Source organism: Barbus barbus (genome assembly GCF_936440315.1).
Source record: "Barbus barbus genome assembly, chromosome: 48".
In the NCBI taxonomy this organism is placed as follows: Eukaryota; Metazoa; Chordata; class Actinopteri; order Cypriniformes; family Cyprinidae; genus Barbus; species Barbus barbus.
This window is the reverse complement of record NC_136726.1, coordinates 9,069,971-9,096,537: the sequence shown is the minus strand read 5'-3', so window position 1 is coordinate 9,096,537 and position 26,567 is coordinate 9,069,971. Positions and strand designations below refer to the sequence as shown.

At 38.3% G+C, this 26,567-nt stretch overlaps 1 protein-coding gene across 1 annotated transcript in view; it reads right to left on the bottom strand.

Moving 5' to 3' along the window:
• The window catches only part of roraa (RAR-related orphan receptor A, paralog a), a 303,658-nt gene that overhangs the window by 67,172 nt on the left and 209,919 nt on the right, over positions 1-26,567 (bottom strand). Inside the window, exon 2 of the mRNA XM_079412252.1 lies at positions 14,626-14,655. Within this exon, the coding sequence (XP_079268378.1) occupies positions 14,626-14,655 (30 nt within the window). The remainder of the gene's footprint in view (positions 1-14,625; positions 14,656-26,567) is intronic.

Here is a 26,567-nt window from a genome sequence, read left to right as displayed (position 1 = left end):
TGCCAAACAATTGCATCAAATCTGGAAGAAGGGATAGGTGAACAGAGAAAACTTTTACTTGGGATTGAGAGAAAAATAAAACAGAAGAAATGTATATTTACAAAAACTGAAAAAAGGATGAAAAAAGAAAAGTTTTTGTGAGAAATATATAAATAAACTGGCAGCTGTACATTACAAAGAAATAAAAAGGAAAAAAAATTACAATAAACAAAACAATCAAAAATGTACTTAAATGGCCTATGAAATGTAAACCAATGTGACGTGACAGCCATATAAAAAATAAATAAAAAAATAAATGCTTGGAAAGATGGTTGAGTAAAAAAAAGAGAGAAAAAGTTGAACATGAAAGAAAAATAAAAAAATATTGTGTTAAGATGCTGTGTGGAAAAAAGAAAGACAAGAAAGTGCCAGCTATACAAAATGTCAAACACACTAACTAACTAACTAACTAACTAAATAAATAAATAAATGAATAAATAAACAGACTGAAAGAAGATGTGGGTTAAAAAAAACATAGTAAATTAATGGTCTATTTCAATATTTTTAAGTAAAATATAATATAATAATCAAATTAAGTAAAATACTAAAATAATAATAAAAAAATAAATAAAGTGTGGTAACCCAGGCTGCTGTACACATAAACAACTCTAAAAGACAGGCATGTGTAAATGAAAAGTTTACTTAAGATGCTATGTGAAAAAACAGAGTAACACAAGAAAGGCTGTGCATAATGACAAAAGAAAGAGATTTAAAAAAAGAAATGAGTAAGCAAATAATAAGAATAGTGCAAAAAGAGAAACTATCTAATAAAAGAAAGAAAAAAATATAAAAAAGAAACAATCTTAAAAAAGGATGAGCAAAAAAAGTGACTGAAAAATAAAAAGTGACATTATAAAAATATGTTGTAGATGAAGGGGGAAAAAAACTGAAAAACAACTCTGAAAGAAGAGAGGGGACTTAAAGTCTGTATATATAAAAAAAGAGTTAAGTAAGAAAAGGGCAGCTGAACATACAGGGAAAACTGGCAAAACCAGTAAAAAGAATGAGTAAATCATACTTAATTACTAAATCTTACTTAAAATTACTTAATCTTAATATTGCATAAAATAGAAGACAAGCCTGTTACAGATAAATGTAGAACATTTAAGAGAAAAACAAAAACTTTTGCATGTACATGTTGCTGCTGCTGCTACCTCTTCTCTGGTGCACGAAAGTACTTTCCAAGTTATAAGGTCAAAATGGCTTTCAACCACAACTGTGCCATGCAGTGACTCTTCTCGTTAGTTTTAAAGTCAGAGGTGCGTCACTCTACCACAGAGCAGCAGACCATAGAGACCCTCCGCCTCTCTGAGCACATTTTCAACTCATTTATTAGGATTTGTATTGTCCTGCAACTATCCCTCCAACTAAAACGCCATTATAGTCCTCCAAGATACCATAGCGGTGAGAGAGGCTTTATCCTCAAGATTGAGGGAGTTCTTGAGGCTACAATACTCCTTGAATCTGTCCCTTTCGGTAGGTCTAAAACAAGTCTTTTTCTATTTCCCTTCCGTTTTTGAGCTCCTGGTCAGAGGGCTTTCAGCTTTTCTCTTTTACTGTTGACTTATGAGTATGCCAGGGGTGTTTGGGTGCAATTTATCACGGGCCTGGCTCGTCCTGCACCCTCACACATTAGTAATGTTCTCCACCGAGGAGTAGGCCTGTCACAGCTCTCTTCCCCAGAACCTTTGAACAAGGTAGGTCACGTCGAGGCCTCATGCATGCCCCACTTTTAGTCTTTTATGGCACCTTTAAGTTCGCACAGGCCCGGTCGGACAGAGTCGGCCTAGGGCATCGTAGGTACAGAGTGACATAGAAGTAGCGACAGATCTTTTCTTCTGTGTTGTGAAATACAGATTAAATACAGAAAAAATTTAGGGCAGGGACTTGGTTCTATCCATCAATTGTTGAATAGATTTTGAGATATGGGTGTTGCACTTAAAAGTGGAGGCAGATGAATGTGAGCTTGCTGAGGCAGGAAAATCCAGTTAGAATTTTTTTTGGGGGGGAATAACAACAAAAAACAAACAGCCAAACAAAAAACACATATGTATAGATGAATTGTTCACAGTGAAATATGGAAGCTTTTTTCTGGCATGGGATAAAAATATAGAATAAAAAAAAAGTTTTTTAAAATTTAAAATTTTTATTTATTTATAAAATTTCGCACAATTTATATAGCTCAATTCTGACTTTTTTCTCGCAATTCTGACTTGCGAGAAGTGCAAGATATAAATTCTGAATTGCAATATATTCAAAAAAATTCAGAAATCAGAAATCTTGCAAAAGTTTTTTAAATTCTGAGCTTAAACCTCACAAATCTGTTTTTATTAGCTTCTGCTATGAAATAAAACAAAAAAAGTAATTTCAACTTTATATCTCACAATTCATACATTTTCTTGCAATTGCAAGTTTAAATCTCACAATTCTGGCTTTTCTCACCATTGCGAATTACAAACTTCCAACTTTTCCTCACAGAACTGTGTGTTTGAATCTCGCAATTGCGAATAAAAATCACAACAGAGAGTTTCTTGCAGTTCTGACTTTATATCTTGCAATTCTGACTTTATTACTCACAATTCAGACTATATATTGCAATTGTGTAATCCTGTCGCAGAAACACACTACCACTATAAAATCTATAACATGCATTTGGAAAATTGATTTTTATTTCATGCTGACTTTAAAGTGCATTAAAGCAACGCATTTCAGTATGTGCATTACCTGCACTGAAAAAAATTAAAAACAAATAAATAAATACATTTTTGATGCTGTAAGATTACATTTTACAATACATTTTTATTTCTTTTTTTATTCAAAATGTCACACTTAATTCAATGTATTACTAGCTGTTTCTTTGTAATTACGAGATTTACTAGAAATATGTGTGTGAGAGATTTTTTTCAGTGTGGGAATCGAACTTGAGATCATGCTGCTGCTAGCAACATGCTTTATCAATTGAGTTACATGAACTGAAAAGTATTTTCAAGGTTTTCTGAGTAACATGAGGGTTGAAAAGAGGTCTCCTATAATCAGCGAACAAAGCAGTAACCTCACTGGGGGAATAAAAAAAAAAAATCCCCCAACCTTAAGACCACTTCTTATGTCTCTTCCTGTTTTCAGATTTGTCATTTTATTTTCAGTTTGGACAACAAATGCTGTTTGAAACCAAAACATGGGATTAAGGGATAAAGTTTCTGTGCGTCGACCTTGATTCTGTAATCCAGTACAATATTGGGTAAATGTACATTTGTCTCAAGAAAACAACTCCTAGGGGAGCGTAATCTCTCTCTCTCTTACGACAGCTTCTTAATGCAACACAAAATGAGATGAGCGCTTCTTTCTGTGAATCAATCTAACTTAAAATTCCTCTTGAGCTATTTGTAATCTTCGAGGCTAAGGAATGTAATATTAAAGGCACTATTCACCCAAAAATGAAACATTCATGTCATTTTACTTTTTTCTGTGAAACACAAAAGGAGATATTTAGTAGAACATCCTGGCTGCTCTTTTCCATACAGTGAAAGCAAATGGGTATGCATGCTGTCAAGCTCCAAAAATGACATAAAAGGGACTAAAAAAATAGTCAATATTACTTTTTTTGCTTTATTCCAGGTCTGAATAGTATTGTGTGAGAAAAAGGCCAAAATATAAGTATTTTAAAGCATGTAGATCTGTCTGAGGCAAATAAGATTGTAAAGCTGTGATGGACATAGACAACAATTTCTTAAAAATACTTATTTAAAACTGGTATATGGTTTAAGAACAAGTAGAATATAGTTTGTGAGATTGGTAGAATACTTTTATGGTGCTTTCTTATGAAGTTTTTGAGCTCAACAGCATCTGTCCCCATTCGCCTGCATTTAATAGAAAAGATCTCTAAGTATAACTTGCTAAACTTTTTTTGTGTTATCTGGAAGAAAGAAAAACACAGATAAAAAAAAAACAAAAAAAACATGATAGAATATGACAACATACCTTCAAATAAATAATTACTATTCATTTCCAAAACTATGCTTGTAAAAGGGTTCTTGATTTTTATGTTCAAGATTTGTACACTTTTTCTGTGTTTGTCCGTAGTGTATACGGCAGGGTGCGACCGATTTGAATTATGCAAGCAGAAATTAAAGAGGCGAGTTCTTTAATGACCGTGTGGTGAAAAATGAAGTTGATCTTTGGAGCGAGTCCACCACATCATTAAGGAGTCTGCCACTTAATCAGAATGGATACAAAGCCGGCAAGGTGCTAAGTGTGCAGGTGGAGTCGCACTGACAACCGCTGATACATTAAAACACTGCGAGGGAAGATGGTACAGGTAGAGGAGGAAAAGAGAGAGGGAGGACCTGAAAAGGACGGAAAAGTGAGATGTGTGGCCAATTTTTTCCCATGCTCACAACCCAAAATGAAAAGTATGTAATCGTTTACTCACCTTCATGTCACAACTTGTACGACTGTCTTTTTTCTATGGAACACAAAGATCAAACAATGTGCTGGTTGCTTCTTTCTATGCAATTACAAAGAATGAGGACTGGATCTTTCAAGCCTCAGAAAGGATGTAAAAGTATCATAAAAGTAGCTCAAAAGAGCTCTATATCACTTATATTTCAAGCCTTCTAAAGCCATATGATAGAATTGTGTTAGGGCTGTGTTTTAATTTTTGGGTGAACTATCCCTTTAACACGACTTTCAAGAGGACCAAAAGACACACACAGCTCTATTCACTCAGATACAGCATCTGCAGTCTGTTCTTCTGCGGCTATGAAGTGTTTTTCCAATGGTTTCTAAAGTATCTCTAATATGAAAGACTGATCTCTTTGAAAATCCCAGTCTTTTGCATGGTTTATTCAACAAAATTGCAGCTGAATAATTTAGAAAAAGAAGTTTTACATGATAATTATAGTTCTCATTATTCCAGAGTGCATAATTGTCTCTGCACTTCTGCAGTTATTGCCATTGTAACTCACATAATAAAGATGGTTTGTGAGAAGGCATAATTCTTAAGGTGGAGGCTGACATTTCAGCATTATATCCTTATTTTTGTAGCAACTCAGCTCAGATTATGTATATGTTTGGGGTCAGAAAGATATTTTACTGGTTTCAAAGAGACCTTTTATGCTCACCAAGGCTGCACTTATTTGATTAAAAATACAGTAAAAAGAGCAATATTGTGGAATATTATTATAATTGAAAATAACTGTTTTTTTTATTTCAATTTATTTATGTGATGTAAAGCAAAATTTTCAGCAGACATTACTCCAGCCTTTTTTTTTCTTTTTGGGATTATTTATATAGAAAGCTGAAAAGAACAGTATTTATTTAAAATAAAATATTTTGTAACATAATAAATATCTTTACTGTCGAAAAATAAATAAATGCTGACCCCCAAATTTTGAAAAGAAGAAGAAGATGAAAAAAGAAAAGAAAACAGGCACAGGCCTTATGCCATTTAGTCAAAGCTCTGGCTGCGCGAGACTAGGTGTGTGTTTTCAGTGTATGTGTGCGTGAATGCGTCTGCTTGCACGCACCAGACCGTAGAGGAAGCTAATGATGGCGCAAGGACATTTCATCAGCACCATCTTAAACATCAGCAGTCAGCCTCCATCAGTGGTGTTCATATCTGCCAGAGCCAGATGACCTCCGTTTCTGTCCTGGCCCATGAATCAAAGCCCTCATTTCATGCTGACATGCTGCACTTGTCGGCCACTGGACGGCTGCATGAGACAGAAAAGTGATGAGACATGGAGAAAGTGGGGAGTGACGGATAACACCCTTTAGCTCGTACAAGGCCGTACCACTTCACCGAATGGCTAGGCAGGTGCACTATGGCACCGCCCAAGTGCCCACGTAAGCACGTGCCTGTCCGCTGTCACTTGTGGCGATCTGCAAAGTTGTAATCCACTTTAGCAGATGGAGCTCTGTATACAATCCACAACAGCAAACAGGATTTGTGTGCGTGACACATGTCACTCGCTGTTGTTTTTCTAGGCTGACATCTCTTCACAACAAGGTCTTTCAGGTTCAGAGGGACTCACAAAGGGACAGCACAGCTGGAGAAGAGCTGACGAAGCTGAGTGCAGCACAAAGCATGCCCACCACAGAGGGGAAGAGACAGATTAAGTGACTACAAAGAAACTGAAGGGGGCCCAATGCCCGTCCCTGAGTAACCCCTACTGTAACAACTCCACGCCAGACCCCATCCTTGTCAAAAAGGACACAAAAGAAACCGTCATGCCAAACCTCTCCCATTCAGACACCTTCAGCCAAAGAAGGTGATTGAAGAGCAAAAAAATAGCCTTGCTTCAATTTATACAATTTATGCAAAAATCACACTCACCAAGGCCCATTTGCAATTCGGCAAAATGGCTGACCGTAATGCTTTTGCTGAAAAATGAAGACCTGTCATTTTGTGTGGATGGAAGAAAAAGTATCGAGGGGGAGAGAAGAAAGGGATAAAAATCACGCTGTCCTGGTTTACGACAAATAGATGTCTCCATTGATTTCCTTTTACTGAAGCGGCCCATCCTTCTCTGTTGTGAATATACTGACCTATTTCTGATAAAAAAATGGCAGGCTATTATGGATTAAAGCAAAGTGTCCAAATAGAAAATATTCTTTCCATGGCACAAACAAATGGAAAAAAGATGAAACATAATCTATTGTTAAAATTGGAGAGTGTCAATTTGAATGTGCTGCCTTTTTTCTGCAGAGCGTCTTGTTGTTTGAGGATGGCAAAACTTCAGGTTTCTGAGGCATGGTGAGAGCGAAATCACTTCGTCAAAGCACACTCCTGGGACGCTCCGTCCATTCAAAACAGTCTCTTCTGACGAGCTTGTGTTCACTTCATTTACCAAGCACTTAGCCAACTGGCGTGACAAAAAATACACCGTAGCATGCTGTGACCATCACTTCTCTTGATAGACAACATATAACAAATCTCTTCCATATGTCAATCTTCACAAAACAAGATGCTGAAGGCCACTCCTTTGTGACGTGTTGCTTTTCGATCTCATGTCACTCTTAAATCCTTTCAATACTTTCCAGCCCTTCATCTGTTGCACATAACCAGTGTTGACGAAATCATCATTTAAATGTCTCCTCTGAGAGGTTGTACGCAAGCCCTATGTGTGCCAAATCAAGACAAACTAATTAAATATATTTCAACAAATAGACTGCACCATGCAACTTTCATTTACGTTTTAGTCGTGCAACAGAAATATGTCAGACCACTGCTGGGACGCATTATTGGCTGTGTACAGCATGATTATGTTTAATAAATCCCTACAGTGTTAGATTATCCATAGACGGCTCTCATCCAAGTTTCAGCAAATGACCTCGCTGCAATGACAACTTATAAATAATGATTCATGAAATGCCCTAAAACGAACACAAGGAAGTTGTGAAATCCATGTTTGATTAATCAATTGTATGAATGGGTGCTGTTTATTGTGGTTTTCAGTGTGAGTTTTCAATATATGATTATGCTTGTGTCACTGTTAGTTGACTTCCCTGATCAAGCAGTGCTTGTTTAAAGCTCTTCGGCATCTTTCACATTGTTATTGTATGGTCATTCTACGAAATGGGTGACTTTTCTACTTCAATAAGGATATTTTCAATCAAATATTTCCTAAGATTTTAAACATTTTATCAGAGAAATAATGTGTTTAGGTGTTAATAAATTGCATTGTGTGACTTCACTTGAAAGGAAACAGACATTTTCTAAAAGGGGGAAATATAATGGTAACAGGATTGACTAACAACCTAGCAGATAGAGTCTTAATTAACTATTAAAGTAAAAACAAATAAAGTTACTTTCATTTTGTTGATGTGTTTTAAAAAATGTAACAGAAAACATTGGCATCAGCTATTCATTGTTAGTCATTTTTAAACACGCAAGACACCCAAGAGGAACCTGCATTGTAGAACGGTCAATTAATATTTCAGCGAGGTCGCCCTAATGTCTTAATCGTTTGATTGAGATTAGCATGGCTGCCTCTTTGTGACTCTCTCAGCGCTGGACGAGGCGGTAAACAAATGAACTGGCAAGGGTAAGGCCATGCTTCTCAATAAACACTGACACATTCTGTCCTCGCTATTGAGACAGATAAGCCTTCTCTACAACTCTCTCACTCATTTTCTCCCTCCTTTTTCAAGACTCCATTTCAATCAATGTCTTTCCATCACTTTCTTTCTTTTTCTCTGCCTTTCCTCCAATTTCCCTCTCTCTCTTTCTTTCATTGGATCAATGTCTCTGTGTCCCCCGGTCACGACTAACCTGCACGGGACTCAAGACGGGCTCCGCTAACACTCCACTACAACTGTCGCTCTCCCTGTGCCGCCCAAAATAAGCAAATACTTCATTTGCTCAATACCTGTCATCCATGACTAACAGCATCATGGCAGAACAATGCATTAGGAGAGAATAATTCTCGATAGAATAACAAACCACGGCATAATACCGAGCCCATTTATCTTCTGCTCTTCATACCCGAGATTCTGACAACTTTGGAGTATCGCATAAATCTAGGCAGATTTCCATGTATATGCAAGTAGATTGCATGTTTATTATTTGGTATTTGCTGGGAAACAAGACATACATACAAAACAATCTGATTTTCAAGATCCCATGAGTTCAAAAACTAAGTTTGTGGCTTTGAGTCCATGTGTCTATATGCTAGTATAATACTCCTAAAAGTTGAATTTTTATCACATATACACATTTATTTAAAATCTAGTCTTTCTCCTCTCAGCAAATGTATAAAAAAAAACAGTGATGACTCATCCTGCACTTGGGGGCATGTTAAAATGTTTGTCGAATCAAATGTCCTCTGGAATTTCCTGACCCAATGCCACTTGCCTCCAACTAGCAATAGTTAAGGTAGCAAATGATGGTTTATAACATTTATAATTATGGACTCAACTTCCTTTTTCATTAAGAAATATAATTGACAATAAATGCTGACACAATAAAGAAAATGTATTCATTAATTAACTATAAGTAGCTATTAACGAAGCTATTTGCAGATTGATTTTACAGGGTGAACAGTGTCACTGTGTCCGAAATTGAATACTTCCCTAATATATAGTATGCGTAAAACAGTATGGCAAAAAAAGCAGTATGTCCTAATTTATAGTATTCGAAAAACAATACGCAAAAAAAAAACAAAAAAACAACTGTACTACTTCCGGCAAAGCAATGAAGTGTGCATTCAATGGACACTTTACTATCCCATGAGGCCATGGGGGAGGATTTACGAATGGCAGTGAAGCAACGCAACTGACACTGGTAGGTCATGTGAAAATAACATGTAGTACATCCCAATTTCATTCATACTACCAATATTCATTCTATATAGAACCTACTTTTTTAACAGACGCTAAGTAGGTTAAAATTCAAATTTAGTACATACTCGTTACACTACTTCGGATGGAACATGTGTCTCTGTGGTGTTTTCAAAACATTGCTTTGTTTGTGTGAATATCCCGACCAGCTCAGCATAGCAACATCATTTCAGCCAATGGCGTGAGTTTAGGGCAGGCTTTTTGTTTGTTCAACCAATGCAGACAGTGATGGGGAAACCTGTTTAAAATCAGCCATTGTTTTTGCAGTTACAAATGTTGTTTAACAGTACTTAACTTGACAGTACTTAACTGTTATCAGTGATTAAATTAGTACTACATGCATTAAAAAAAAAAACTTGGCGAGACTTGACGAGACAGACACTTTCTCTGGCCAAGGATCGGCATTGTAATATGAGATCTAGGAGACACACTCATATACGTAGATGCAAACATACACAAATAAAAGATTACAAGCCTAGTCTACTGCCTGTAATCATCTAGTGAATCTTATCAACATGTCGGCCTCCTAGACAGGTTACAACAACACCAACTCATCTCACTAGAGCAGAGACTGGACTCTATTGTAGTTTGAATTCAGAACATAGTCACACACTACCAGTAATTTTAGTTCAACATAATTATATGGGTGTGGGAATAATTAGTGGTGGCAAGTCAGTTGCAGGTAACAATTTCCAGAAGTTTAGTAGTACCGATGCTATAGACATGAGTCACACTTCAAATTGTGTGGTTTGTTGAGGGGAGGTGACCTGTTACTGTAGATTGATATTGCAAGGACCAGAATATCATAAACCTTTTACTTATGCCCTAAAATCTCCCATAAACACCCGCATAGTAGCATGCGAAAACCACATTTGTCACATTTAGATGACAAGTTTTGCACAGGAAAACACCACTGGTACTTGCGTCTAGCTAATCAAGTTCATTGTTTTTCCCGTCTGACAAGCTTGAACAAAAAGATCTTTCCTTAAAAAAGTACTTTTGTAACAAAATGTCCTATGGACCTTTTGTAGGACAATATTTTATTTCTGTCATTTATTTAAATTCCTTAGAACACCCTGTTCTTAACGGGAGACATCCAAGTACTTAATTCCTGTCCGTTGTTGTTTTTTTCCTCTCAAAGAGCTATTAAACAGCACTGTTTATCTAAGGAAAAGAGTTTGTTGCCAGAATGAACCACATGGCCTTGCAGTAGCTCTATATAAAAAGGCCGGCCATAAAACTGTCAAGTTCAAATGTAAAGCAAAACCATGCATGAAACTGAGCTGTAAAACAGAGCCTGTGAGGAGAGTTTCACAGTCAATGTTTATGCCACATTCTCAAATGACTTGGGAGCATCTGTTCTAACCATACAAACGACAGCTAAAAGATAGTTTGATAAAAAAAAGACAATTTGAAAAGTGAAATTTGCACTTGTCACTTATTCTGGAGTTTATTCTGGTTTAAAAGCATAAGTTTTTATACATTATTTTTACCCTTTTATTGATAGGAAGTGTATTTGAAGGGTGGGGGGGTGGGGGGTGAAATTGAACTTGTTTGCAAAATAAAAAAAAATAAGTACAAATGTTGTGTTCACTGTAGTAAACAAATATATTGCCTGGGTCAATTAATTTTTCAAAAGGCTTCATTTAAAAAAAAAAGCAGCAATTATGTTTCAAGATTTTGAATTTTGAGCAAAATTGTGAATAAAATTTTTTTAAATAAACTTGTTCGTCTAAAATGGATAGTTTACCCAAACAAAGAATGTTGGTAAACAAACTGTTGACATTAGCCATAGATTTCCATAGTATGAAGAAAAAAAAAATACTATGAAAGTCAATGGCTATTATCACCTATTTGGTTACCAACATTTTTCAAAATATCTTCTTTTGTGTTCAACAGAATAAAGAATATCATACAGGTTTGGAACAAGTAGAGGCTGAGTAAATGATGACAGAATTTTCATTTTTGGGTGAACTGTCACTTTAAGTTGTATTATTTATGTATTTGTGCAATATATTGTCCACCAATTAACCTGCTCTATAAAAGTAAATAAATTAATAAATATAAAACACATTGTTCTGCCACTACCACTGAAAATTCTGCCACTGAAATTCAACCTGAATGTTCATTTCTGACAGTAAATGTTCGTTCCTACTTTGGCTTCATGTCTGTGGCACTTCCATATGACGTTGAGTTGGTCAGAGAGATGGCCGGTGGGTCGTAAACAGGAGAACTGAAGTATCTGCTCTCTTCCAGAAAGTACTCGGGTTTATTAAGGGCTGAACGTGAAGCCAGGGAAGGCCGAGAGGGAGCGGGAAAGTGCCTGCAAGCCAACAGCTGCCCTGTAATTTATATTGATGAGGGGACCGGTGGGCCGCTTCCACGGTTTTGATCATTCAGGCAAAAGTGAAGAGATGAGGCTGATGAGTCTGTGTGATGTGTGTGTGGGTAGGTGAGAGTTCGCGACGAGTGTGTACAGTTAAAATGGTTGGAGTAGAAATGGGTTGCCAAGTCTGCGGGAATTCGGCTACTTCTGCTTTTCTTGTTTTGCGGTATGATGCTCAAGTTGGATTTGTATAATATGAGTTTTTGACCAACCAAATCAAAACAAGTAATAAGAATGGTATACATTACTGAAAACAGTCAGCTCAACACTGTCAATTTAGTGGAGAAGTAAGATAACTGAGTAACTAACCAATACATTGGGATGTTGGAAAGAAAGAAAGAAAGAAAGAAAGAAAGAAAGAAAGAAAGAAAGAAAGAAAGAAAGAAAGAAAGAAAGAAAGAAATTGGGGAAAATTTGAAAAAATATCACCACATAAATACATTAAAAAAACACAAATAATAAAAAGACTTACAAAATGCATCTTGGGGAGATTAATGGGGAGTTTAATGCTGACCAAAAAAAAATACTAAAAAATCTTTGAAGAAAAAAAAAAAAAAGAGCCAGGCCAGTTGTTGATATGGACAAACAATTTTAATGCTGCTCCTTCATTACAAAATAAAGGCTGGAAAACACTACACAAAATGTCAGATCTGAGCAGATTATAACAACCTAGACATCATACACTTGCCGAAATTGTAAATGATTACAGAGAAAAACTGGGCATTGTACACTAATCGACTAGGGATCACACACTAGCAGACTTTCAAGTCATTTAAATGTGTTATAAAATCAGCTCAAAATATCAAATATGCTTGATATCCTCTGACTGAATGGAATCATATTCTGAAGCTAGTCTGAGTACAAGCAATTGTCTGTGAAATCTTTCAACCCAAATACGCAGGCTGGCTCTGATATTTGGCAACTAGCAATGACTCTTCCAGACTGCAAACTGAGGTAAAAATCTGGACAAATGTGTAGCGCATTCCAGCCTTAACCCTCCAAATCAAAGGAAATACACAATAGAGACTCTAAAAATGGCATATTTTCAGTTTTGATTCTGGGCCAGTTTATTGGCCATTTCTGATTGGCCATTGAGCTGTCTTTGTCTCACAGACCTGGCAACCCCGGATTGAGGGAAATATATTTAAATATAATGTTTGGGGTTTATAGCCTTGGGTGTGTGTGTGTGTGTGTGTTTTCATGTGCATATGAGCATGTGTATGAGCATGTTCCAGTTCAGTTGCTTCCATGAATGCATTGTAAATGCCCATGCAGCCTAGTCGATTGTAAAACGCACATTTGCACAACCCCCCACCCAACACACTGTACATCCTCCATCCAATCTCAGCTGATCCCTTAATTCAAGTCAACATGAACATTTTATTTCTCTAATGTGGAACATTTCCAAATGCAACGGGATATTCAATGAGAAGTTGAGATTACAAACAAAAATGGGCTAATTTAGCTAGCATGTTCCAGTGCTAGAGCAATGCTAGGTGGTTTCTAGGGTATGCTGGGTGGTTCCTTACTACTAATTAAAGTAATTAGGGTCAACTTTGATTTCATTACTAAAAACCGGCTAATTCATTAGCCCATTACAAGCAATAAAAATGCTAATTTCTTTTGTAACTGGCAAAGCCCTTTCTCTGCCCATTATGTACATTTTGAACCATTTCTCTGTCAAACAGCACCCTTTGACCTGTGCCAACAGTAAGGCCCTAGAAGACAAGGATGAAAGACCACTGATCCACCTTGAATTGAATGGAGAAGACAGCAACAACCGGTTATTTCTAAAGCCTTTCAACAAGTCAAGTGAATGAAGACAGATGAAAGGATGGCAGTATTTTCAAATAAAATTACAAGATTATCTTTTATTAGCTAGATTTATAACTGATGAGAATGCAAAACAAATACAGCTTCTCGGAAACTGGCTGATGCTAAATAGCTAGCAATGCTAAAGACACTAACAGCTCTACTGTATCTGCAGCTCCAATGTTTTCAAAATCGAGTAGTTTTTCTAACAAGCTACAGTGTTTTAACATGTAGCGGTTAGACATTAGCATGACAAAATGAGATATTGTTAGCTTAACTTAACTACTTCAGAACAAGTCAAGATACAAGCTATCATAATTTAAAGAAGCACTGAAAAAGATGTATTCAAAAAGGAAGCTTTAAAAATCTCTTTAGAAGCTAAGGTGTGAAATTGAACTGATCTGCAACCTCAACAAAATTTGAAACCAAGTTCAAATCACTGATATACTTAATCTGTAGGATACACAGAGTTTTGAAAGGTCACGTATGCAACCTGTAAGATATTCTACAGTCTTCCCTCCAGAGCTGATACCTATCTCTCTCAGAGACTTATCAAAAGGAACGTCTTTAACCTCGCACACGAAGGTCACGCACAAAATGCATCCTTTTTTCAAAGAGCAGGCAAAGTAGATATAGCACCTTCTTAAAAAAAAAATAAAATAAATAATGTGACTCCTATGAAGAATTCAGATTTCTTAAATGAACAATATCAGACCAGCATTTTTCAGCAGTGAAAATTAATCTGAGGAACAGTTTTCTTTATAAATAAAAATATAAAATGTTTAGAATGAAAATAAATAAAAGAAAGTAAAATTAAATAAAGTAAAATCAATCAATCTACAGACAGATTAATATAGTTATTGCACTTTTCAAGACAAATTTGACAAATTTTTCAGGTTTCATATATAAACATATACAGTATGAAATTGTCTTAAAGTGCAATAAATGTATTAATCAAATGAAAATCACCATTAATATTAAAAGGATACTTCATATATGATACTTCAAAAATTAATTAGAATGAACAATTTAATAAAAAAAATACTTACAAGTGTGTGTCTTCTTTGTTACTGAAATACCTGAAAGAAAGAGAGATAGTAAAACATATTAAATACATTTAGTCCCATTATTTAAAATAAATAATATGTAAAACTACAGTTGTATACAGCTGAAAGCGATGTAAATTACAGAAAATGCTGACAGAATATTGGAACAGAGATGCTGTAAGCCATGACATTGACTGAAAGCCAAAAGCTAGCTTTGACTGTGTTAATGCTTCCTAGCGCTGCCACAGGCTGTGCCTAAGCAAGGTCAGGCAGGTCAGTATGTTGCCGTCACACGGACCAGGCAGTTGCCTTGCTGTCACAGTTGACCTCCACACAATGGAAATTAACAGGAAATCACATACAGAATGCTAAACAGATCTGTGAATATGTTCATGTCTGTTAGTGTAGCCCAGAAGCACCGTGTGCATCTTTATGTCTGACCTTATAAAGCATGACTAATGCCACAGAGGCACGGATGGATGTGCGTATGTCTGTGTGTGTGTGCGCGTTACTGAAACAGAGGGTCCCATGTGGACTGAGCATGCTCATGCTCTATGGGCCAGAGCAGACTAATAGATCCCACTTGTCATGCGGAAGCAATGGCTAATTTTTCTACAGCTTGCCTTTGAAACTCAAGGGATGTCGAGCTGACATGATTCAGTAATTCCACAGAAAACAAAAAGAGCTCTGGCCGGCGATAACGATGCTTCAGAAGTTTTCTCGAGGGAAGGGGGAATACAAGTCAAAGACGGTAAAGCAAATGAGCAGGCACACGTGCACAGAGACACACCTGAGGACACGGCAGCAAAAAACACAAAAAGGGCCCAGTAGCGAAACTTGAGGCACTGAGGTCAAGCTTCAAAGATCAACAATGCTATTGCTGGGAGTGCAATGTCCAACAACAACATTGCACTAAAAAACAAACAAGCAATAATCCTCCTGTAACTTACACCTGCAATCAAATCACAAAGCACTCAGCATCGGGGTAAACGGCAATTACCTAAATATGACGTCAATCTGTGGCTAATAGTGACAATGGGCTAAACACAAAGGTCTCATTCTATGAGACAGTGTAACGCAAAAAAAATTAAAATAACTCACACAAAATTGAAATTTCTATCATCATTTACTCATCCTCATGTTGTTCCAAATCCACTTATTGTGACTGCATGATGAAAAGAATGATTAGTACTTATTCAAAATTCTCTTTCGTGTTCCACTGAGAAAAGTAACACAGATTTGGAACAACATGAGGCTGAGTAAATTCTGACAATATTTTTGAGTGAACTATCCCTTTAAAGGAACATTTCTGCTCTAACTGTGTGAAATTATAACATGGTGGGTCCAAGGGAATAAGCCATTTATCCAATCCATGTGATTTGAGCCAGTTTTTTTTCTTGGCGAGCCCTCGGTTTTTTGAAATCCAGTAACTGTCATGGTTAAAAGTCTGGCTAGAAAAGCGAGGAGTCATCGATATCTGCCATGGTCTAGTGGCCTGTTTATTCACTGCAGGAAAATATGTATTTTGGTTTACTTTAGAGATAATTCATAACATTCCATCTTTTAAGAGTGGAAGACAGATTTCATTAGTTGATTACAGGGTTAAAATGGCTAATACTGGACTATGTATTTCCTGTAAAATTCAAAAATTAAGAACGTTTCGGTATATCAAAAGCAACACTTTTCCAAAATATCTTAATTTTATACTCCACTGAAGAGAGAGGAAGTCATAAAGGTTTGGAAGGTATCAGAACACCTGCATTACCTAAAACAGTAGCCTACAGCAAAGTCTAAATAGCCATTTAACTCCTTAAAAACAAATAGTCAGCCTAGGTGACGTCAAGGCTTTCAGATGCAGCTTTGTGAGCATGCTGACAGGGGTAACCACAAAAACCACTGTGGAAAACAACATATATTTTATCACCATGTGGAAAATAACCAGTCACATATCTAGCATGAAACAAAACAGGTTGTGCTTTGCAGTTATCAGATACCTCATAAACTCAGCTGAGAAGACTGTGAGGACGCCGTCAGTCTTTGATCCAACTTTTGTCACTATCACTCATCCTTGCTCTGTCCTCCCTTTCTATCTCTCACTCTCTATGCGATCCCCATCCTTATTCCGTAGCACTATCAGCTATCTGTCTCTGATCCTTCCCAAACCACAACAGCTATTCTGTCAATGTCACTTACAGATATGAAAACCAATCTTAACACAAAAAAATGTACTTGCTCGGAAACCATTACTGTCAAAAAGAGGACACTAGACCCGGTCAGAAAAATGGCCTGTTGCTAGGAGAGAGAGGGGAGGGGTGGGGAGAGAGCCCACTTCCTCCTCTAGGTGTCATTGGGAGGGCTCTGATTGGAGGGTGCAAGGGGAAGGGGCCAGGGAACCAATGGGTGAACAGAGTTTGGAGCTGGAGGGGGTCTGGGTCCAGGCCCCGACACCAGTGAAGCCTGCCAGGTTATGTCTACTCCACTGGAAGATGGGGTGATGGGTCAGTTTGGAGGTGAATCCATCCTTGACAGATGGAAAAAGCTTGTCCGGCCTTCTCCAAAGGACGACATCATGATTGCGGTTACAATGTGCTATGAAATTCAGCAACTGATCAGACTACTGCAGGACAGAAAGTAAACGGTTCCTTTGTTAATTTAGATTTAGATAAAGACAGCAAGACAAACAGATAGATAGATAGATAGATAGATAGATAGATAGATAGATAGATAGATAGATAGATAGATAGATAGATAGATAGATAGATAGATAGATAGATAGATAGATAGATAGATAGATAGATAGATAGATAGATAGATAGATATGTAACTGTAAGAAAGACAAACAGATACAATGGATAGGTGGACAAATAGATGGATAGACAAAGATTGTGACTGACTGACTGACAGATACAGTGCCTTGCAAAAGTATTCACACCCCTTCATTCTTTTCACGGTTTGTTATGTTGCTGCCTTATGTTAACTGCTTTATAAAAAAAAATAATAATTCTACATCAGTCTACACTCCATACACCATATTGACAAAGCAAAAACAGAATTGTCACAACTTTGTAATTTAATTACAAAAAAAAAAAAATGAAATAAGTACATTGCATAAGTATTATTAACTAAATATTTAGCTGAAGCACCTTTACAGCTTCAAGTCTTTTTTGTTTGATGCGACAAGCTTTGCTCATCAGCATTTGGCAATTATCAGCTATTCTTCTCCTCACCTCTTCATCTCTCAAGCTCTGTCAGGTTGGATGGGGGCAGATGCACATTTTCAGGTTTCTCCAGAAATATTTGATTGGGTTCAAGTCCAGGCTGTGGCTGGGCCACTCAAGGACATTTACAGAGTTGTCTATAAGCCACTCCTTCTGTGTGTTTAGGTCCATTGTCCTGTTGGAAGGTAAACCGTCTGAGGTTCTGAATGCTCTGCACTGGGTTTTCATTAAGGCTATCTCTATATTTTGGTGCATTGAGCTTTTCTTCTACTCTGACGAGTCCCTCAGTCCCTGCCGCTGAAAAACAGCCCCACAGCATGAGGCTGCAACCAGCACACTTTACTTTTCGGATGCTACTCTGCATTTGATGAGCAGTGCCTGCTTTCCTTCAAACATGATGCTTGGAATTGAGGCTCATCAGACCAGATAATATTATTTCTCACAGTCTGGGGGTCTTTTAGGTGCTTTTTTGCAAATTCTAAGTGTGCTTTCATGTGTCTACACTAGAGAGAGGTGAGTCTTGCCACACTGCCATAAAGCCCAGATCGATGGCGTGTTGCAGTGATGTTTGTCCTTCTGTTGGTTTCTCCCATCTGCATATACGATCATGGAGCTCAACTAGAGTGACCATAAGGTTCTTCGTCACCACTCTAACCAAAGCCCTTCTCCATAATTTGCTCAGTTTGGCCAGGAGGCCAGCTCTAAGAAGAATCCTGGTTGTTTCAAACTTCTTCCATTAAGGGTAACAGAGACTACATGCTTCTGTGACCCTTCAGTGAAGCAGAATTTAATTTTTTTCTGAACTCTTCCCCAGATGTGTGGCTTGACGTAAACCTGTTTCTGAGCTTTACAGACTGTTCTTTTGACCCCAGGGCTTGGTTTTTGCTCTGATATGCATTATCAGCTGTTGGACCTATTATTAAGACGTGTGTGTCTTTTCAAATCTTACCCATTCAATTGAATTTGCCACAGGTTACCTTCACTTAAAGTCTAGTAACACCTACAAGCAATATGAATGCTCCTGAGCTAAATTCCAACTGTCCCAGATAAGGGTATGAGTACTTATGCAATGGAATCAAGTTTTCTATTTTTAATAAATTTGCAAAGATGTTAAAAACTTTTTTTTGCTTTACCATCATAGTGTATGGAGTGTAGATTGATGTGGAAAAAAGTCATTTAAAGAAGTTTACCATAAGGCAGCAACATAAAACATGAAAAAAAATGAAGGGGTATGAATAAGGCAAGGCACTGTAGATAGACAGATAGCTTTGTCAAAACAAATTGTACCATCCTCAGAATACATGCACAAAACACAATGCCTTTAGATGTTACATTGGCTCTGACACAAAAATATGCTTGTTATCATTTGTGGACATGAAAGTCAACTCAAGGCTAAAGACTTACTCATGATAATTTCAGGTTTTTGCATCAGCCAAGCTAAAGGTCATCTTTCCGGATTTCTACAGGTGAGTCATACAAAACTGATATAATCTAGACATTATTTTGGGTGCATACACTTAATTATAAACCATTTAAAAAGGCACATATAACCTATCTCATTTTTTAACTATTTCACAATCATAATATATTACCATTCATAAAAACTGTCACGGAAAAACAGTGCCAATAAGAGTGTGCTGGGTATTTCCTGGAAAATATTCCAAGCATGTCCACAGCCATCATTCATTGCTTTCTTCCTCTTGTAGATTCCATATGTCGAGCACACTGATGACTGTTTGAAGTTAACCTTTAGCACATCTGCCACAGAGGGCTGAGTCGCCTGCATTCCTGCCAGGTAAAGCCGTTTGTATAACAGATGGGGAAATACCCAGTGACAGAGTCATGCTGATCTAGGTTCAGCTTCTCCTGGTGAAACAGCGTCAAGATCATGTTTAAGAAATAACAAAACTGGTCTCAGACCTGCAAAACCAGGCAGGGTCTTTATTCCTTATCTAAAATGATAAGAAATATAGTAAAACTGGTTTCATTTAAGAATACAAAGGATGTGCACAGGGTCCAAATTCAATTTTTGGGCCCTAGATGTGAGAGCAAGAAGGTTCTGTCGCCATCCAACCAGCGGCACTGAAGAGTATAATTTCAGCTTCCTTAGCGCCTGACAGCAAATGATTATCGTGGATGGTTATTGTCAGCAAGGCCTCTCCGGCAGGGTGCTTGACGCGCTGTGCTGGGGTTCGGCACTCCGTGACATTCAAAGTTAGAGTCTCCTTCACGTAATGGAGCTGTCCCCTCACCGAGCTAATGGGAACGATCCATTTAACCTGTGGCAGAAACACACAGGCGATGAAGTTCCTAATGCGAGGCCAGTCCCGTAGGGGGGCCCGCTCTACGTTCTCTCTTCCCCCCGGCTGCTGCCGGTCAGACCGCTTGATTCATTGACTGCTGCTTCACACTTATCCTCATTCACTGTTCAGTCTATGGAGACCGGCGAGGGGGGGGGGGGGGGCAGTGGCTCTCTCAGCCATACAAGGACAAGGCTGGTATAGACATCTCTGGAAAAGTAACAGCTGAGTGGGGAATAATGACAAAGATGGAGATGGGTGGCTTGCTTGAGGGTTGGTGGACCCCAACGTAATTGTGATATATTGGACGAATGGCCTCCTGGTTTTAGGTAGGCATCCTACAATTACACAAAATGACTCAATGTAATTTTTTTTTTTTTAAAGAGACCTTCCAACTTTAGTATCCATTGCAAGATATGAAAGTATTGGACTCAATATAATTCAGCAATAAAATCGAAGCATGTGCCATTTGTTGTTGCTGCGGGGGGGGGGGGGGGGGGGGGGGGTTGTTGTGTATGGGTTGGATGGGTGTATTCACAGGCCTTGCACCCCTTCCCCTCCTTGCTGAATGTGATTGATTTAGAAAAACAGTGCAAAAAAAGCACGATTCCCATCCTAAACACCGCCCCCATGTTTTAGCTATCCCCAGAAATATAAATGTGCCTGATGTAGGTGCCCTGCCACCGGTATCTTAAGACAATAAAAATGACATGGGTCAGAATCGAGCCTCTATAACTGTTCAAGATGGCAGAGTTCATGTGCTAACCAACAGGCCACAAACTCCACATATTGAAGATAGTTGCATCTCCCAAAAGCATCGTAAGCATAAATAGATTGTAAAGACCATTGGTGCTTATGGTTTCTACAATCTACTTAGGCCAGAAGTGTCCAATCATGCTCCTGGAGGTCCAACGTCCTGCACAGTTTCGCTCCAAACAGCTCCAAATTGCCTGGAAGTTTTCAGTGGGTCTAAAGACCGTGATTAGCTGGTTCAGGTGTGTTTAATTAGGGTTGGAGCTAAACTCTGCAGAATAGTGGCCCTCTAGGAACAGGTTTGGATAGCTCTGACTTGGGCTTACAATTTAGCAAATAATGGTAAATTCTATAAAACTGATAAGCAACCTCACAGTTTTGCTGGTTACAAATATGGATTCTGGATGGAATAGTGTCTGTCAACATCATAAAAGCTCAAATTTTGCACTTGCAAGTCAAGAGAAACTAGCCTTAGCATGGATAAATGTTACAAGGAGGTTGTATCAACCACAAACATTTGCACAGATTTCCATCCACTTCTGTTTGAGGTACAGCATCATTAAGAGACAATATTCCTCCAAAAATATCCTTGTATGAATCATTCCTCCTGTCATCTAAATTATAGAAAATATTTTGGTCTTGCAGCTGGTCAGAAAATAACATGCAGTGCACATTCTTTAGCAGATTACACATGTTTATGAGCATTTCTCCTGCCTAGCTAAAAAAAAGTACAATAAAGTCCTGTCTAAACATTCATGTACTGTATAGAAAGCATTACCTTTATTACATAATCAAATAGTTAATATATTGAGATTAGCTATTTGGTTTTTTAATTTTACCACTTGCTGGAGCTCTATAGAGTGAATCTGACTCTGAGGTTAACATTAATTAGAAATTGAAGATCTTTGAATAACCAACTGGTCTATAAAAACCAACACTAATCTCATCTCCACCCATATGTTATGAAAACCAAGAATGCTTCTGCAAGAACTATGATCAATACAAATGTAGCACATTATGATATCCTTCATGTACACATAGTGTGCATTTTTAAATGACATATCACCTTGCAAATTATATGTAGAGTTATTTAATCAGAACAGAGGAGAGATGTCATCCAAGTTTTGTTCCTTCAAAGTCATTCCGACATTCTCTTACCCGTTTTGCACTGACACACTTAGCCTTATTATACTTCATAAACTTTCAAATGCAAAATGCAATGATTAAAAAAGCTTGACGATTTTCATCATCTCTCCACCTAATATTCTAAAACACTTAAGGAACTCCATAGAGAGGCCTTGCGTTCTCCAGGGAGGTTCAAGAGAAAAATGACTTCATCTCCAGGCGCTGTTATTTCTGGTCATTTCTAATTGGTTTTAACTAAAATCAAGCCGCCGTGGCTGGCTCCACAGGTTCCCACTGAACAATTCGCCAACTGACATCTCCACAAATAGCAGATTTACATCCAAATTAGTTTTAGAGGACGTAGAAATTACATTGTCGTAGTGTCACGTTGAAAAGAAGAACATGATGAGAAACCAAGCAGAAGTTTGTTGTGGAGACAAGTCATGTAAAATACAAGACCACATTAAACAAGTAGAGGAACATTTCTGGAAGGAATCGGTGGTTCTCAGCAATGTTTTTCCTTACTCTTCTGATCAGATCAGACCTGTCACTACTAGAACCATTGATCTACAGGTCACAGACTTTCAGAGAGCCAGTTTAAGATTCATGAAGTTGGACATCAAGAACTTTGCTCCATCCTCCTGCTTTCTGAAGCCCAGGAGTCTCCAGGTAAGTCCCTAAAATCATCTGGTAGCTTGTGAATAATACATAGCAGCAATGGGGATTGACGTAGGCCCAGGAAGGGCACATGAACAGCAGGCATGGCTGGCAGGCAGATTGGAGACTCCAACGGAATTTTAATTGTACCGCAGGGAGTCCGGACGATAAGCGGCATTGTTATTGCTAAGATGCAGCACAACAGAAGCTCATTCAGCCGAGTGCTTAAACAAACAATGATTACGCCAAATCGGTCCCGTAACACAGCAGAACCATTACGGGCCCAGGCGCAGGAGTCGTTAGTGGAGCGCACGTGAGAATACAGTAACCAGCTGATTGGAAGGAAAGGCGGATAATGCGTAGTTATTCCTCAGAATGCTGACTCTACACTAGCTTGTGGTCCACTAAAGCTACACTCCATTGCAGACAAGGTCCCTTCGGTCATCTCTGCATGGCTACGTTCACACAATATCAAAATACAGCTGTTAGTCCTGTTTGAAATGTTCACGCACAGTCTGGTTATAATCCAGAGTGACATCTGTATTCTAACCAAACTGACTACCTAAAATTTTCAGGACTCACAGCCAACTTTTCAAACTTTTGTAATAGTACAAGAGCTATGTTAAAAGGGACTGACTTCAGTTATTTGTAGCTGTTGTATGAACAGGTTAAATTGGGAGTCATATCTGATAGCAAATACTTCTATAATCTGTCAATTACCCTTTCTGCATGAACAGATGAAGCTCCTTCAGATGTTCAGCTAGCGAACATGACTCAAGAGGGACCGAGGGCCCCATCCTCTCCCACTCTCCAGCATTCCCATTCCTTAGTAATCCATTTGTGATCCCCAGCTGAGCTCCCCATGAAATCTGAACCTCCATCAAAAACACAGCTCCCAGCATTCAACAAGACCACCCTGTAACACATTTGACTGGACCTCCACGACACAGAACGTCCTACTAAAGCCATCCGTTTAGCCATTTTCATAAAAACAAATTATGCCGAGGCTACACTGACATGTTTGGATATTTTTCCTTCCCTAATATTTCCCATGCTAAGAATTACATTCCATGTAGCGCTTGCATAGCGCTCAGATATGTTTACTTTACAGAAAGAAGCTAAATTTGCCCTTGAGTGAAAGCCAGGACAGGGAGCTACAAAATAATTAAATGAATTTATCTATTTATTTAGCAAACCAAAGTCGTCTCCTCGGGGCGGGGATTGCGGCTGCATTAGCCAATTGCGGACATGAGAGAAGTAGTAATCTTACAGTGTGTGTACGTGTGAGAAAATCAGTGTTGTGGTCTGTGGTTCAGCTAAGGAATTTGAGTTTTATGTCTTTCTAACCAGCTTCACACTCCTTGCCACTCTATGAAGCTAATTTAACAAAACACCATAAATATATGGAGGTATACTGAACATATCTTACAGCCAAGAGCTATATCAGATCCTCATGTGTCTACCATGCTAGACATAGCTCACCGTATGGGAGGCTGAGCGATCAAGATGTAACTTTTGTCATTCAGTTGGAACAAAGCCAGTCTTCTCTTTTCGTACAAAATATGCAAATTCTCCTCAGCTATGCTGTAAGATAACAAACAATATGGTAGTATGGATGCATAGCCAACCTAAGAAAATATCTGTATACATTTTCTGAAAGAAAAAAAAACGTAGCTTGTCTATGCGAAATTCACTGATTCAATGAAGTTCACTAAGTGGCTGCTAAAGTGTTTTGGGAGGTAACTAAGCAAAGGTTCCATGACGAGGTTACTTTATGGGTGGTTTCCATTAACCGATGTTATGCAACTAAAACGTAATTTTTTCCTCTTGCGACAATTCATGGCGACCAATGTTGGTAGGTTTATGTATCTCAGCCACCGCACTAGCCATTATTTTTAATCGTATCTGAAGGGAAGCAGTCTCGAGAGCCGCTTCTGGGATGCTTATGACCTGTAAACACGGAGAAAAAAAAAAAAGTGTTTCCATTGCAGTTTTGAGAAATATTCCTTTTTCGAACTGCCTGAAAAACCACCTCACGCGAGCGTAAAAACTTTTTTGTGATATATGGGAGTTTTTGAAAACTTGACATGTTTCCATTGGGCGCATTTTCAATTTGCGCGATTTGAATGGTCGAAACACAGCTAGTGATATTCTGGTATTACTCAGGTCTCTTCTTCAATGCAAGTCTACTTTTTTTTTTTTTTTTTTTTTTTTTAATCTCTTTGTAAAGTAAATGGAACACTTCTTGTCAAAAAGCCACATAATTTGAGTTATCGTTCATCTCATAAGAGTTATGCAGCACATTTTAGTATTTACTGTTAAGTATGAGAAGTAGTAATAGCAATGTTTGACTTTGCACACACCACTAATGAATCATCTTGATAATCAAGGATTTTTCTTGCAGCCTACCATCATGAACAGTAATAATTTATGGATAGATTTACAAATAAGCAGTAGCTCCCACTGATACAGTGAAAATTATGTTTGTCGGAACAAACTGTACTTGCAGAGAAACGACAACAAGACGTCACATGATCTTCAATTGCATCCACAGACTGGCTAAGCAGCAATAGGTTCTTGAGACATCTGCAGAGCCCGGACTTTATGACTCATAATGAGCATGACGAGAAATTCCATCCCAGACTTTCCCGGGTCTGTGCGCATGCTGTTGATTCATCTCAAAATGTCAGTGCAAAAAGCAAAAAAGCACAGCAGATGTAACAACTTCTGAACGTGGCAGTGTGGATTGCAACTGAAGCACTTGCATATCATCTCTTTCATCTTACCAGCCACTGAGTGTGTGAACTCTGAGGCAGCTAACGTCGTCTTGAGGAGTGTGGGTCGTCGTACTTTCCAAACCCGACCACATCTAAAGGCGGCGTCTACCGCGCTCACCCTCCCTGAGCATTTCACTTGAATGTTTTTCTTTTCCCACCCCCCATCTCTCAGACACCTTTCCAATGGTGAAGCAGACAGACTTTTAAGCTAGCGGCTTGAGTGCAGATGAATTAAACATCCTTTATAATCCCAGTCGGACACTACGTCTAGTCTGGCGTATGTGTGTTTGAGTAAAGTGGCATAGAAAACGCTCCCCACTATCCGCAGGGACATCGGCCTATACAGCATGCTGTTCTCAGCTCATTGAATTGAGGAAACTGTAATGGTGAAACCGGGAGGAAGACCAGAGAGTCCGCTTGGTCCATATCCTGCACCGGCCAATAAAGCTAATTGCCTCAGCAAACCTCTCAGGTAATAAAGCTCCCTATTAGCTGAATTACATGTCTGTCAATCCTCTAATTAATGTCACAGAATTACTGCATATCCTCTGGTCCAGCAGAGGGGAGGAAATATCAGAGGATCTCTCAAGATGTTTAAAGGAGGAATTCTCTCTTTCGACTACTGTACGTGGTCGTGCCTGGCACTTAGTTCCGCATCTATCTTTCATGTTTTTCATAATTAAAACCTGAGAGCTCGGCCAGCATTCTTCCCAGTGTGCTGTGTAGATCAAAGGGGCTCTTGATAACAGAAGCGAGTCGATCAGAGAAGTCACTTTCAAGCCAACGGGGTTCAAGCTTAATGCTTCAATATCCTGCACTTATTTGGACATATGTGATGTGGGGGGCCAATGAGGTGGACGGCCAACGACAAAATCTTTCAATGATACAGTGTAGTTTGTGGTAGCTAGGTTGTGTTTTAAAAAGTGGTGGAGAAAGCGGGCAGGTGTGCAGACCTGCTGCTTTTTACTGGATATTAATTAAAGAGATAGTTCACCCAAAAATGAAAATTATATCGTTAAATACTCACCTGTATGTCATTCCAAACCCGTAAGACCTTTGTTCATCTTCCGAACACAAATTATGGGTTCTACATCAGAATGCCAGCTCCTGCGTCA